At 40.3% G+C, this 14,840-nt stretch overlaps 1 protein-coding gene across 1 annotated transcript; it reads right to left on the bottom strand.

Moving 5' to 3' along the window:
• Nucleotides 1-12,168: 12,168 nt before the first annotated feature.
• Nucleotides 12,169-13,677, bottom strand: LOC125118032 (germ cell-less protein-like 1). Its single transcript, XM_047764207.1, has one exon. The coding sequence runs from the start codon at nucleotides 13,675-13,677 to the stop codon at nucleotides 12,169-12,171; it is 1,509 nt and encodes a 502-aa protein (XP_047620163.1).
• Between the last annotated feature and the right edge of the window lie 1,163 nt (nucleotides 13,678-14,840).

Raw genomic sequence — 14,840 nt, 5'->3', positions numbered from 1 at the left:
CAAAGGAAAAAGCAAAAATGGTGAGAATGTCTATTCAGGTTTTATAAGTAACAGAAAATGGTAGTTTCAGTCCACAGCAATAGAGGGAGATGACAGGAAAAACAAAATTATGCATCAAACAGTTCTAGTTTTATGGGTCCTGTTACATTCAGTGATACTATCGAAAATCACTCATCATGCCAAAATCCAGTAAAAGCTCAACTTGAATGAGAAAAACCATCAACAGATGCCAACACCAAGATGGCACAGATGTTAGAATTATTTGACAAGGATTTTAAAGCAGCCATCAATAAAATGCTTCAATGAGCAATTGTAAACACAAGATGAAAAAAAAATAGAAAGTCTCAGCAAAGATATAGAAGATACAAAGGAAATCCCAATGGGAATATTAGAACTGAAAAAAAAATATAATAGAAAATATTTAAAAACTTGCATAAGAAGCTGTATCTAGTCACTTGTGATGGAACATGATAGAGGATAATGTGAGAAAACATGTGTATATTTGTAATTGGGTCACTTTGCTGTATAGCAGAAATTGACGGAACATTGTAAATCAAGTATAATAAAAAAAATTAAAATTAAAAAAACCCTCAGTGCATGGACTTGAGAGTGAAATGTAGAGGAAAGAGGTAAGAATTGGTGAACTTCAATAGAGAATGATCAAAAGTACCCAGTCTGTCTAGGAGAGAGAAAATAACAGACCCTCAAAGACTTGTGAAACTATAACCAAAGATTTAACTCTCATGTTCCTGGCCTCTCAGTGTATTTCTCATCAGAAACCATGCAGACCCAAAGAAATGGTATGACAGAAATGAACTGTCTTCACAGAAAATCATGAATGGAGTAAAGACCTTTCAGGGAAAGGGAAATAAGCATATTCTCAGATGAAGAATAACATAGAGACTTGGTTGCCACTGGACCTACCTTTAAAAAAATGACTAAAATAGTTCCCTGGTGGCCTAGTGGTTAAGGAATCAGTATTAGCACTGTTGTGGTGCAGGTTTGATGTCTGGCCTGGGAATTTCTATATGCCCTGGGCGCTATAAAAAAATGGCTAATAGAAGTTCCTGAAACAGAAAGTAAATGAAAAAAGAACGAATCTTAGAGCATCAGGAAAGAAAAGGGAATAAAGGAAGAGTAAAAATATATGTAAATACAATAGAATTTACTACTCCACTTTAGTTTCCTAAATTGTGTTTTGAGGTTGAAAGGGAAATATGATATTTTCTGTGATTGTCAAGTAGAAAAATGTATGAAAATGCCATATTTTCATCAACAATGACTTTAAAAGGATGATTAATAAATTCCTAATTTATTGAGTGCCCACATGTCAGAAATATTTTCCGTTAATTAAAATTTTCTTTACTTTGCAGATGTGGAATTCAAGGTTTCAGGCCCCTCCTGTGTGTGGGGGGGTGTCTGAGCAGGAGAGGAAGAGTTGGCTAAGCAAGTATTTTAATTAAATGAATTAAGGTGAACTTTTTGGAGGAAGATGAAACATATATAGAGAAAATGTTATTTGTGATACATTTGGGCATGTATTTCTTATCTCTGTTCATGTGGCAATAACTGGAGAGCATCACTCTGTTAATCTAAGGAAGCAAGACTTCAGTAGGTTGCAGTTACCGATGGACCGAGTGATGCCAAATAACCCATGGAAGGTGTAAAATAAAGTTTTCTCTTTCAATGAAAACCTATGGAAGATGGATTATCTGCAGTTGTGGGGCATTGGCAGGTTTGAGGCAAAAATTTTTCTTAAAAGTTGAGTTGTGAGGCAACTAAAAGGTCATCTTATTGTGGTTGTATTATTCTTGTTAAGAAACATGGTCCAGGCCACATAAGTTTAACTGTTTAATATGAGATGCCACATGCGGCTACAGGTTAGGTATCTACTTTGAAGACAATGTGGAATATCGGAAAGCCTCCGAAGTATACAGTTAAAGGGACCTAGGCACTAGAGGCAAGACGGCTGAAGAGCAGGGGGACGTGCTCACCCTCTCTCACAAACAAACAAACAAAAAAAACCCCACATCTACACATAAAACAACTCACACAGAACATCAACTGAATGCTGGCAGAAGAACTCCAAAAATGGCAAGAATCTCTTGACATAACTGTGTAAAACAACAAAAAAGAGGAGAGAAAGAGAAGGGGAATCAGGACTGGACTAGCATTTGCAAGAGGGAGCTGTGAAGGAAAAAGGGAACCTACACCCTGGGAAGCCACCTAACCAACCGAAAGATCAGCTGAGTGGGAGGGATCTCCAAGATGCTGAGAAAAGCACAGCAGCAAGTCTAAGAACTGAAAAGCAGAGTGAGAGATGCACAAACTACCTGAACCACTGGCACAGACACTGCAGGCTGAGATGCTCGGGTGGGGCTGGGAACTGAGACCTAGGCTCCAGAGGTCAGTCCCTGGGAGCAGGCTGGGGGTGGCCATGTGGAGACGGCGTAAGGGACTAGGTAGCAGTGTGCCATGGTTGGAGGAAGTAATACATTAAGGGTTGGGGAGTGGAAAGCCACGGCAGAGGGAACCCTGGAGAAGGTACAGGCCCACAGGAGATACAAGGCACTACTGTTGGGGAGGGGAGAGGAGGAGGGGCAGGCTGCCATAGCTTTCCCACCAGCTAACAGAGAGCAGAGCGTTCAGAAATCATTCCCTGCCACTGCAGCCAGAAGTTGACTGATATACATGGTGGACTGGCCCCACCACCCATGGGAAGTTCACCACCACTGTGGTGTGCCCTGGCAAGCCCTGGCTGGCCCGCCCAACCACAAGAAGCACCCCGTCACCATGACCCACCCCATACAGCCCTGCCTGACCATGGGAAGTGCCCCACCACCTTGACACACCCCAGCCAGCCCTGACCACCTGTGGGAAATGCCCCACCACCACGGTGTGCCCTGGACTGAGCCAAACTACAGTTTGGCTTCCCCAAATTTGCAGAAAAAGAAAATCACAAGCATGATGAAGAAGCTCATAAACCATTCTCAGGTAAAGCAATAGGAAAATTCACCAAAAGAAGTAGACAATGAAACAGACCTCTGCAGTCTGATAGACTTGGAGTTCAAAAGGGAGATAGTGAAAATACAAAAGGAATTAAGAGAAGGCATGAACAGTAACGCAGATTCCCTCAGAAAGGAACTAGAAAATATAAGGAGGAGCCAAGAAAAGCTAGAAAATTCATTTGCAGAGATACAAACTGAGCTATAGGCAATAAAGCCCAGAATGAATAATGCAGATGAATGAATTAGTGATGTGGAAGATAGAATAATGGAAACCACCCAAACAGGACAGCAGAAAGAAAACCAAATGAAAAAATATAAAAGCAATATAAGAGACTTTTGGGATAATATAAAGTGGGCCAATCTACGCATAATAGGAATTCCAGAAGGAGAAAAAAAAAGAAAAGGGGATTGAAAATATATTTCAAGAAATTATGGCTGGAAACTTTCCAAATCTAAAGGATACAGACAGATATCAAGAATCAGGAAGCACAGAGGGTCCCAAACAAGTAGAACCCAAACAGGACCACACCAAGACATATCATTAAAAAAGGCAAAAGTTAATGATAGAGGATCCTAAAGGCAGCAAGAAACAAGCAAAGTGTCAATTATAAGGGAACCCCAATAAGGCTATCAGCTGATTTCTCTACAGCAACTCTACTAGCCAGGAGGGAATGGCAAGAGATATTTAAAGCACTTAAAGGAAAAATTTGCAACGAAGAATACTCTATCCAGCAAGAACATTATTTAAAATAGAAGGGGAAATAAAGAATTTCTCCAACAAACAAAAGCTAAAAGAGTACAGCAATACAAAACACATTCTAAAAGAAATACTGAAAGGGCTCCTCTAAATTAAAAAAAAAAGAGGAAGAAGTAAGGCCAAGGAAACCACAGTTAGAAAGCAGTGACTTAAATTAGCAGGCATATAGATCTAATTATGAAGGTGTTAAAAAAAAGACATCAAAATCATACGATGTGGGGAAGGAAAGTAAGAAAATATAGATTCTTTGTTTATTATTTTAATGAAGTGTTTGAGTTTACATGACTATCAGGCTAAAGAAAAGAGTTATAGGAAGGGGATAACATACTTCAGAAACAGGGCAAACACAAACCAAAACCAAACATTACATTCACAAAAAATGAAAAGAAAAGTACTCAAGCATAAAATAAATGGAAACCATCAAACGAAAAAAAGAAAAGAAGAGAAACATAGAGTCAAATGGAAAACAAGGTTTAGAATGGCAGCAAATACATATCTATCAATAATCACCTTAAATGTCAATGGACTGAATGCTCCAATCAAAAGACACAGAGTGGCTCATTGGATAAAAAGCAAAAATCTTCAATCTGCTACCTACAAGAAACTCAGCTTAGGGCAAAGGATACATATAGATTGAAAGTGGGGGGATGGGAAAATAGTTCATGACAATGGAAAAGACAGTAATGCAGGAGTTACAAAACTCATATCAGACAAAATTGACTAAAACAGAGGCCATTAAGAAAGACAAAGAAGCACACTATTTAATGGTTGAAGGATGCATTCAAGAAGTGGGTAGAAAAATCCTCAATATATATGCCCCTAATATAGGGGCACCCAGATACATACAATAAATAGTAACAGACATAAAAGGAGAAATTGATGGGAATATAATCATAGTAGGAGACTTCAACACCCCGCCCACATCAATGGGCAGATCCTCTAGACAGAATATCAATAAAGCAACAGAGATCCTAAAGGAAACAATAGAAAAGTTAGACTTCATTAACATTTTCAGAACATTACATCCAAAAAAATCAGAATACACATTCTTCTCAAGTGCACACGGAACATTCTCAAGAATTGATCACATACTGGGGCACAAAGCTAACCTCAACAAATTTAAGAGTATAGAAATTATTTCAAGTTTCTTCTCTGACCACAATGGCATGAAACTAGAAATCAAACACAGGGAAAGAAAGGAGAAGAAAACTGACTACATGGAGACTAAACAACACGCTACTACAAAACCAATGGGTCAATGAGGCAATCAAGAAGGAAATTAAAAAATGCCTCGAGACAAATGATAATGAAGACACAACCACTCAAAATCTATGGGATGCCACAAAAGCAGTGCTGAGAGGAAGTTCATAGCAATACAGGCCTTCCTCAAAAAAGAAGAAAAATCTCAAATCAACAACTTAACCCACCACCTAAATGAATTAGAAAAAGAACAAACAAAACCTAAAGTCAGTAGAAGGAAGGAAATCGTAAAGATCAAAGGGGAAGTCAATAAAATAGAGATTAAAGAAACAATAGGCAAAATCAATCAAACCAAGAGCTGGTTCTTTGAAGAGGTAAACACAATGGACAAACCCCTGGCCAGACTCTCCAAGAAGAGGAGAGAAAAAACCCAAATAAACAAAATCAGAAATGAAAAAGGAGAAATCACAATGGATACTACAGAAATACAAAAAAACCATGAGAGAATACTATGAACAATTGTATGCCAACAAATTTGACAATCTAGAAGACATGGACAGCTTTCTGGAGCCTTGGAGCCTGCCAAAACTGAATCAAGAAGAAATAGATCAACTGAACAGACCGATCACTAGAAATGAAATTGAATACGTCATAAAAACACTCCCTACAAATAAAAGTCCAGGACCAGATGCCTTCACAGGCAAATTCTACCAAACATACAAAGAGGAACTTATGCCCATCCTCCTTAAGCTTTTTCAAAAGGTTGAAGAAGAAGGAACACTCCGAAAGACATGCTATGACAACACCATCATCCTACTTCCGAAACCAGACAAAGATATCACCAAAAAAGAAAACTATGGGCCAATATCTTTGGTGAATACAGATGCGAAAATTCTCAACACGATTTTAGCCAAATGAATCCAACAGCACATCAAAAAGATCGTACACCACAACCAGGTGGGATTCATCCCAGGTGCACAAGGGTGGTTTGACATACGCAAATCAATCAACGCCACACACCACATTAACAAAAGAAAAGTCAAAAACCACGTGATCATCTCAATAGATGCAGAAAAAGCTTTTGACAAAGTCCAACACCCCTTCATGATAAAACCTCTTAGCAAAGTGGGTATAGAGGGTACATTCCTTAACATGATCAAAGCCATTTATGACAAACCCACAGCAAATATCATACTCAATGGAGAAAAGCTGAGAGCCTTCCCACTAAAATCTGGAGCAAGACAGGAATGGCCACTCTCACCACTGCTCTTCAACATAGTATTGGAAGTCCTAGCCACAGCAATCAGACAAACAAAAGAAATAAAAGGCATCCAAATAGGAAGAGAAGAGCTAAACCTGTCACTGTATGCAGATGACATGATACTATATATAGAAAACCCTAAGGACTCAACCCACAAACTACCTGAACTGATCAACAAATTCAGCAAAGTAGCAGGATATAAGATCAACATTCAGAAATCAGTCACATTTGTGTATACTAACAATGAACTATTAGAAAAGCAATACAAAACCACAACACCTTTTAAAATGGCACCTTGAAAAATCAAATACTTGGGAATAAACCTGACCAAGGAGCTAAAGGACTTATATGCCAAGAAGTATAAAACATTAATCAAGGAAATTAAAGAAGATGTAAAGAAATGGAAAGATACTCCATGCTCCTGGGTTGGAAAAATTAATATCATAAAAATGGCCATATGAAGCCAAAGCGATCTACAGATTCAATGCAATCCCTATCAAATTACCCATGACATTTTTTCACAGAACAAGAGAAAACACTCCAAAAATTCATATGGAAGTACAAAAGACCCAGGATTGCCAAAATAATCCTGAGGAACAAAAATCAAGCAGGTGGCACGACTCTCTCAGACCTCAAGAAATATCACAAAGCCATAGTCACCAAGACATTGTGGTACTGGTACCAAAACAGACAGATAGACAAATGGGACAGAATAGGAATGCAGAAATAAACGCAGACATCTATGGTCAATTAATCTTTGACAAAGGAGGAAAGAACATCAAATGAGAAAAAGACGGTCTGTTTAGCAAGTATTGCTGGGAAACCTGGGCAGCTGCCTGCAAATCAATGAAACTAGAACACACCCTCACACCATTCATGAAAATAAACTCAAAATGTCTTAAAGACTTATATATAAGAGAAGACACCACCAAACTCCTGGAAGGGAACATGGGCAAAACATTCTCTGACATCAACCTTACCACTGTTTTCTCAGTTGAGTCTCCCAAAGCAACAGAAATAAAAGCAGAAATAAACCAACTAATCAAACGGACAAGCTTTTGCACAGCAAAGGAAACCCAAAAGAAAACAAAAAGACACCGTCCAGAATAGGAGAAAATAATCTCAAATGATGCAACTGACAAGGGCTTAATCTCGAGAATATACAAGCAACTTATACAACTCGATAGCAGAAAAGCCAACAACCCAACAGAAAATGGGCAAAAGACCTGAATAGACATTTCTCCAAAGACATACAGATGGCCAACAATCACATGAACAAATGCTCAACATGCCTGATTATTAGAGAAATGCAAATCAAAATGACCACGAGATACCACCTCACACCAATGGCCATCATTAACTAGTCCAAAAATAACACATGCTGGAGAGGGTGTGGAGAAAAGGTAACCCTCCTATGCTGTTGGTGGGAATGCAAATTGATACAACCACTGTGGAAAACAGTATGGAGGTAACTCAGAAAACTAAATCTAGAACTACCATTTGACCCAGCAATCCCACTCTTGGGCCTATATCTGGACAAAACTTTCCTTGAAAAAGATACATGCACCCGCATGTGCACTGCAGCACTATTCACAATAGCCAAGACATGGAAACAACCCAAATGTCCATTGACAGATGATTGGATTAGGAAGATGAGGTATATATACACAATGGAATACTACTCAGCCATAAAAAAGAATAAAATAAGGCCATTTGCAGCAACACAGATGAAACTAGAGACTCTCATACTGAGTGAAGTAAGTCAGAAAGAGAAAGACAAATACCATATGATAGCACCTATATCTGGAATCATATACGTCACTAATGAACCTCTCCACAGAAAGGAAAATCACGGACTTGGCGAATAGAATTGTGTTTGCCAAGGGGGAGGGGGAGGGAGTGGGATGGACTGGGAACTTGGAGCTAATAGATGCAGAATGTCTTTAGACATTTCTAATGTCTTTAGAATGGATAGGCAATGAGATCCTTCTGTATAGTACTGGGAACTATGTCTAGTCACTTATGATGGAGCATTGTAATGTGAGAAAAAATGTATACTTGTATGTGTAACTGTGTCACCGTGCTGTACAGTAGAAAACTGACAGTGTATACCAGCCATAATGAAAAAAAAAATAGTATTTTAAAAGATAAAAAAGGGACTTAGAGTAGCATCTTCACTCCAGAAATTACTAGTTATGTCATAAGGGAAAGGTTATTTAGCCTCTTTAATTCTCATTTTGCCCATTTATTTTTAAAAAAATTTCTATTAAAGTACAGTTGATTTATAATGTTCCTTCAATTTCTGCTGTATAGCGAAGTGACCCAACCATGTACATATTTTTTATGCATACATGGTATGGTGTTTGCAAGGGCCAAAGGAGAAAAATAATACATATTAGGTGCTTAAAATTTTAAAGCTGTTCAGTAAATGTTAGCTTCCTGCTCTACCACAACCCTTCCACCTCCAAATCAAAATGACTGGGTTTAACTCTTTGTCGTGATGTCCATTAGATGGTGTTGATGTCTTAAATTTTTCCCTAAGGAACACTGGGTTGGGGTAGAGCAGTCTATGAACAAGAATTTACCCATAGCATCACACCCGACTTGGCAACTTTGGAGAGCATATTACAATGTCATAGGTGAATTTGATGGATAGAAATAGGATAAATTATTTCCAAACCACTAGAAGGAATAAGGTGCTAAAGAACACTCAGTGCATCCAACAGCGATTCAATCAATCCAATAAAAAAATAAAATAAAAAAAAAACAGAAAAAGAGAATACTATATAAGAGGCATAGAAAAATCATAATAAATGATTATGCAGAAATAAGATGCTAGAAACAACTGCAAAGACAGAGATTGTTAGGAAAAATTCAAAATGTACCCATGTGTTCTGTAAAAGAGGAATATCTAAATCATAAAGGGCATGGGAGGGTTAAAAGCAAGTCAAATGGCCGTGGACACTCTTTTTTAGTGATTATTTCAGTTCTTAAATGATGAAAATGAGGGACTCAGGGCAAATTACTGTGATTATAATTCCGAAGGCTCAAAATATACACATGCCAAAAATTCACTGAAATTGACAAATTCACAAAGAGGGAACTTTTAGTGTCTCTCTTAGTAACCGACTGATTAAGAAAACAGTAAGTATTAGCAATGATAAGGAAAATTTGAGGAACCTTATTAAAATCTTGATCTAACAGGCATGTATAAAATACTGGGTCCAATGACTAGGAAAAGAATACCTTCTTTGCAAGCACAAATGGAACATTTAGAAAAACAGATCATACACAAAGCCACAAATATATGTCAGCAATTTTCCAAAAAGAGTCATGAAGGTGGAAACCATGCCCTCTGAACACTATGTAATTGAGTTAAAAAATAATAACCCAAGGAAAACAGAAACAAACCACTTAGGGTGGGAAAATTTAAACATACAGCCTGAATCAAGTGACAGATATGACAAACAAGTGCAATTATTAATCATAATAGAAATTAGGAAATATTGCAACCAAATGATAATGAAAATAGTACCCAAATAACCTTGGGGAATATGCTGAAATGGTAGTTTGAGGGACATCTATAACACCAAATACTTATATCAGAAAATAAGAAAGACCACAAATTAGTGAGCTAAGCACTCAATATATGAAATTAGAATGACAAAAAAGAATGATAACAGTAGAATAAATGCAAGAAAGTGGAAGGAAGGAATGTGTATCAAAATTAAATAAAGAGACAACAAAACAATCCATAAAGAAGTTCAAGCAAACCAAATGCTTGTGGTTAGGAAATGCAAAAGAAAGTGATAAATGTGCAGCAATGGTTATTTAGGGAAAGAGGGAGAGAGAGAGGACAAGTAAAAGATATTACTTAATGTCAAAACTTAGATGAAATAATTTTCTCGACCTACCAAAATTAAATCAGACTGATCATTTTTCCTTCTTTCTTTCCTTTTCTTACTTTTTTTTTTTGCCACCCCATAGCGAATGGCATTCCTGGGCCTGGGATCAGATCTGAGCCACTGTTGTGACCTACACTGCAGCTGTGGCAAGGCCAGATCCTTATCCTACTGTGCCAAGCCAGGGTTCAAACCCACGTCGCAGCACTCCAGAGACACTGCAATCCCGTCGTGCTACAGTGGGAACTACTAGACTGATCATTTCCATAACACAAATTTAATCCATCATAAACATGGAATTTTAAAACTAAAATTTGTAAAGCCCTTGAAAACTTTTCCGTGGCCTTGGATATTACTATTAACTTTAATGTGTGTAAAATCAGTCCCATCTGGGACTTAAAACAATTTCTCTGCTTAATTCATATCGGGTCAGCCCATACACTTGGGAACCTCATCCCCAATTTTGAATTCTACCATTTTCACAAGCTGATAGTGTTAATTACTTGAAATAATTCATACAACACCTCCAGGTTTATCACACAGATATGAGCAGCATCTCCAAAACACTCACCTAAATATTCTTTACGTGATCTGCAACCTGGAGACTTGGTCTCCTGAAATAAGTATCAGAAAAATCTTCCCTTGGGTCCAGATTTAAAAAAAGAAAATCTTGAAGTTGACGGAATATTGTAAATCAACTATAGTAGAAAAAAATAAAAATCATGTATCTATCTATCTATCATCTATCTATCTATCTATCTATATGAAAATCTTATCGGGTTCTATTAACAACTAACCTCAGTAAAACTCCAGAGTGTGGATCCTTGAGTTGTTTCTCATTGCATCCCCCTGTCTACAGGATATCCACTCCATCTGAAAACTTTTAGCTGAAGATTTTTAGCAATCTTCCAGATGACACTTGACTTCAGAAACAGACTTCTCCCCAAAGGACAGAATAATACTAATTTTCTGATTCTCTAAGACCTTTTTCTCCTCCTTTACTATTAATTACTTCCTATCATTACGATGTCTTCTAGCACATCACTATGACCTTCCTTTATGTTTATTGTAGTATTTTAACTCATGTGGTCTCCTTCCACCACATAAGGAAAAAATATACAAGCGCAAATGAACGTTTCCACAGAAAAGAAAATCATAGACTTGGAAAATGACTTGTGGCTGGCCAGAGGGAGAGGGAGGGAGTGGGAGGGATTGGGAGCTTGGGGTTAACGGATGCAAACTATTGCTCTTGGAACGGATGTACAATGAGATCCTGCTGTGTAGCATTGAGAACTATGTCTAGATACAACACAACGATGGGAGGAAAAAGTATGATACATGTCTGTGTAACTTGGTCCCCATGCTGTACAGTGGAAAAATAAATAAATAAATACATACATACATAAATACATAGATAAATACATAAATAAATAAATAAATAAATAAATAAATAAATAAATAAATAAATAAATAAAAATATCTCACATTCCCCATCAGACCCTACAGGTTCAAATGTTATTCCTTTAAACACTCTTAAAAGCATATTTCTTTTTGAAAGACCCTTCTGATATATCAGTTTCCTTTACAGCATTAATCTCAAGCTCCAGACTTTAAAAATTGGACATTGACCTCACTTCAACAAAATACTCCTGCTGAGGTCATTACAATCCTATCAGCACACCCTGCTCAATCAGGGGTAGGCTACAATCCTGGGTCCATCACGGCCCTGATAGTCAAACTTGCTCATGGTATTCACTTTGTTCATGATAGTAAGCCTGCTTGGTGAAACTGATTAACTCTGCTAAATACATTGTTTATCTTGAGGAACACAACATTGGCTTCGCTCTTGCTCATCATATGCTCAGGTAAACAGTCTCAAGTATTGTGAGCTACAGCTCAACAAAGCCTCTGACAGAGTTGATTACCTGAGATAGGCAAGGCCGGTTGGTCCTGCAGAAGGAGCTGACATCTCGACCAAGCTGGCCGCCCCTCACCCCAGGGAAAAGCTGCTTGAGTCTCTGAGCTTTCCTGCAAGGGTCATCACTCTGGGCAACGCCCCTCTGGGGGGAGGTACAGGAAGTTACAGGCCACATAGATGGGGAAAACCACATCTTGGTTCTCCAGGTTTACAACCTCTAACTCTTGATCCTTTCTCAGGGAAAGCATCTGGTATTCTGTGTCCTTCCTGAAAACGGCTCTTCCAGCCCTGTCCAAGGAGGCCAGGCCCAAGCGGAACGCTACCTTTCTCTGCCAGAGTAAGCTGACCCCGAGGCTGCAGGGCTTGTTCAATGCGCTGCGCCGGAAAAGGATGCGCCGGTTGGCATAGCACACTACCAGGTCCCAGCCGAAGTTGAAGCCTGCCCACTGCCAGGTGCACTGCTCGTCCCTGCGGAGCTGGCCCCCGCATCTCATGCTGTTCCCCTGGAGATCAGACACAAAAACGTCCATGGGCCCAAGCTCCCTGGTCTGCTCAGCCCGGAGAAGGGCAAGCCACTGCTCTTTGTACACTGGGGTCAGCCATGCAGCAGGGATCAGCGCATCCTGGTCGATGACGCGTGCTGAAGGCAGGTCGCAGATTATGTAGGCAAGCCGCAGCTGCTGGAACACTTGCACGAAGCCTCTGCCCTGCTCCGTCTCCAGGAAAGGGGCGCCCTCTGACTCCCTCCTGGATCTAGCAAACCACGAGTCAGCATCAGGCAACAGGGCTCTGTGGGGGCCCCTCCATGACGGCTGCAGCTGTAGGAACACCCACTTTTTTAGCATCACGTACACGTCCATCTCCACCTCCATCACCAAGAGCTCTGAAGAGGCGATGAGCTCTTTCATGAGGTCCAGGCTGACTTCTCGCAAGAGCTCCTCACTATGCTGGGTCATCAGGTTGTCCAGCAGCCACTGGAGACACATGGTCCTGATGTTCTGGAGTCCGTAGCTGTCAGCAGAATAGTAGTAGCTGCACACGGTCTGGGCACTGACAGTTTCCTTCATGATCTCACTGCACTGTTGAATCAGCTCGTCCAGCTGCAACATGCTGGCTGTGGCCAGGATGGGAACAACTCGACTGGGTGGGATGAGTACAGGGTTTCGGTACAGAGAACCTAAAGCCTCATGCAGTGCCTCACGATCAATGTTCTCGTCAGGCATCTGCAACTCTATAGTATTCATGGTTGTCTCCCGCCAAGCACCACTGAACATGCTAGCAAAGTACCCTGACTGGCACAAGTAGACCTTGTGTAAGTTCCACTCCTCACCCAGGGCACGGATCTGCACGTCGCTCTCTTCTCCTCTCAGGAAGAGTGCCTCATAAACGGACCCTGAACTGTCTTTAGCGCGTTTCCCGCCGGGCGCTTTTGCGAGTGGCCCTCCTGGGCCTATCTTCCGCTTGTGGCTGACTTGACTGGTGGTGGGTACGGCCTCTTCACTCTCCTCCTCTCCTGCCTCTATAGCCGCCACTGCTGCCTCCACAGCCTCTTCTTCCTCCCCAGGGGCATCTGGCTCCTCTGGGGCACGCCCAGCCCTGTGCCATAGCATCCGACTGCTTAGTGCTCCCATGGCCTTTACCTCAAGGGTGCAAAGGATAAGCTTTCCTGACAGGCGAAGCTGCCCCTGGCACTCGCTCAGCCCAGAGTGCTGCTGGGTACATCCGACGTCTGTTCTGACGTCACCTTGGATGCCACGCTAAGCCACACCCACCAGGCCCCGCCCATGTGATAAGAACCCTATCAAGGATTCCATGGCGGCAGAATGCCTTATGCCATGGGGGAACCCCCCTCCAAAAGAAAAGAAAAGAAAGAAAGAGAAATGAAATGATCAGTCTAAGGCATTGATCAGGGGTGGGGCCTGGTGGGAGTTCCTGTCTTGGAGCAGTGGTTAACGAATCTGACTAGGAACCATGAGGTTGCGGGTTTGGTCCCTGCCCTTGCTCAGTGGGTTGAGGATCCGGCGTTGCCGTGAGCTGTGGTGTAGGTTGCAGATGCAGCTTGGATCCTGCGTTGCTGTGTCTCTGGCATAGGCCGGGGGCTACAGCTCCGATTCGACCCCTAGCTGGGAACCTCCATATGCCACGGGAGCGGCCCAAAAAAATAGCAAAAAGACAATAAATAAATAATAAATAAATAAATAAATAAATAAATAAATAAATAAATAAAAATAAATAAAATGAAATTAAAATAAGGCAGTGGTAAAAATAGGAATCTACAAGCAACAGATGGTTTTGATCGGCATGTTTGAAGTACATGGAATTTTACGAAGAGCGGTGGCTCTAAGTGAATTAAAATTTTCCAAGCAGTCATGAAGAGCATGTTTTGGGTGACGGCAAGTGGCTGGGTATATAGTCCACCAGCAGGTGCAGAGGCTTCCTGTAGAGATACTTTCTCCAAAATGACAGCCCCTAATCATATATGACTATTTAAATTGATTAAAATAAAGTAAAATTGAAAGTTCAGTAACTCGGTCTCACTAGCCACATTTGAAGCACACAGTGGCCACTACTTCACTGTGTGCAATGCAGATATGGAACATTTGTATCACTGCAGAGAGTTCTGTTAGATAGTGATGTTCTATAATCAGTTGCCCCAGATCAATTTTACATGTCCTTCTAGTTGTGAATACATGGATTGCCTGGATAACCTTAAAGTGGGTTGGTGATATTTGTGGGAGTGGGGAGGAGTTAGAAATATGGAACTACAAAGCAATCACATTTAGATTTACAGGGT

Source organism: Phacochoerus africanus, chromosome X (genome assembly GCF_016906955.1).
Source record: "Phacochoerus africanus isolate WHEZ1 chromosome X, ROS_Pafr_v1, whole genome shotgun sequence".
In the NCBI taxonomy this organism is placed as follows: Eukaryota; Metazoa; Chordata; class Mammalia; order Artiodactyla; family Suidae; genus Phacochoerus; species Phacochoerus africanus.
The sequence above is the reverse complement of the archived record's forward strand: the minus strand, read 5'-3'. Positions and strand labels throughout refer to the sequence as shown.

Excerpts from the sequence above, each read along its gene's own strand:
- LOC125118032 (XM_047764207.1), bottom strand. The coding sequence starts at position 13,677 with ATGGGAGCACTAAGCAGTCGGATGCTATGGCACAGGGCTGGGCGTGCC.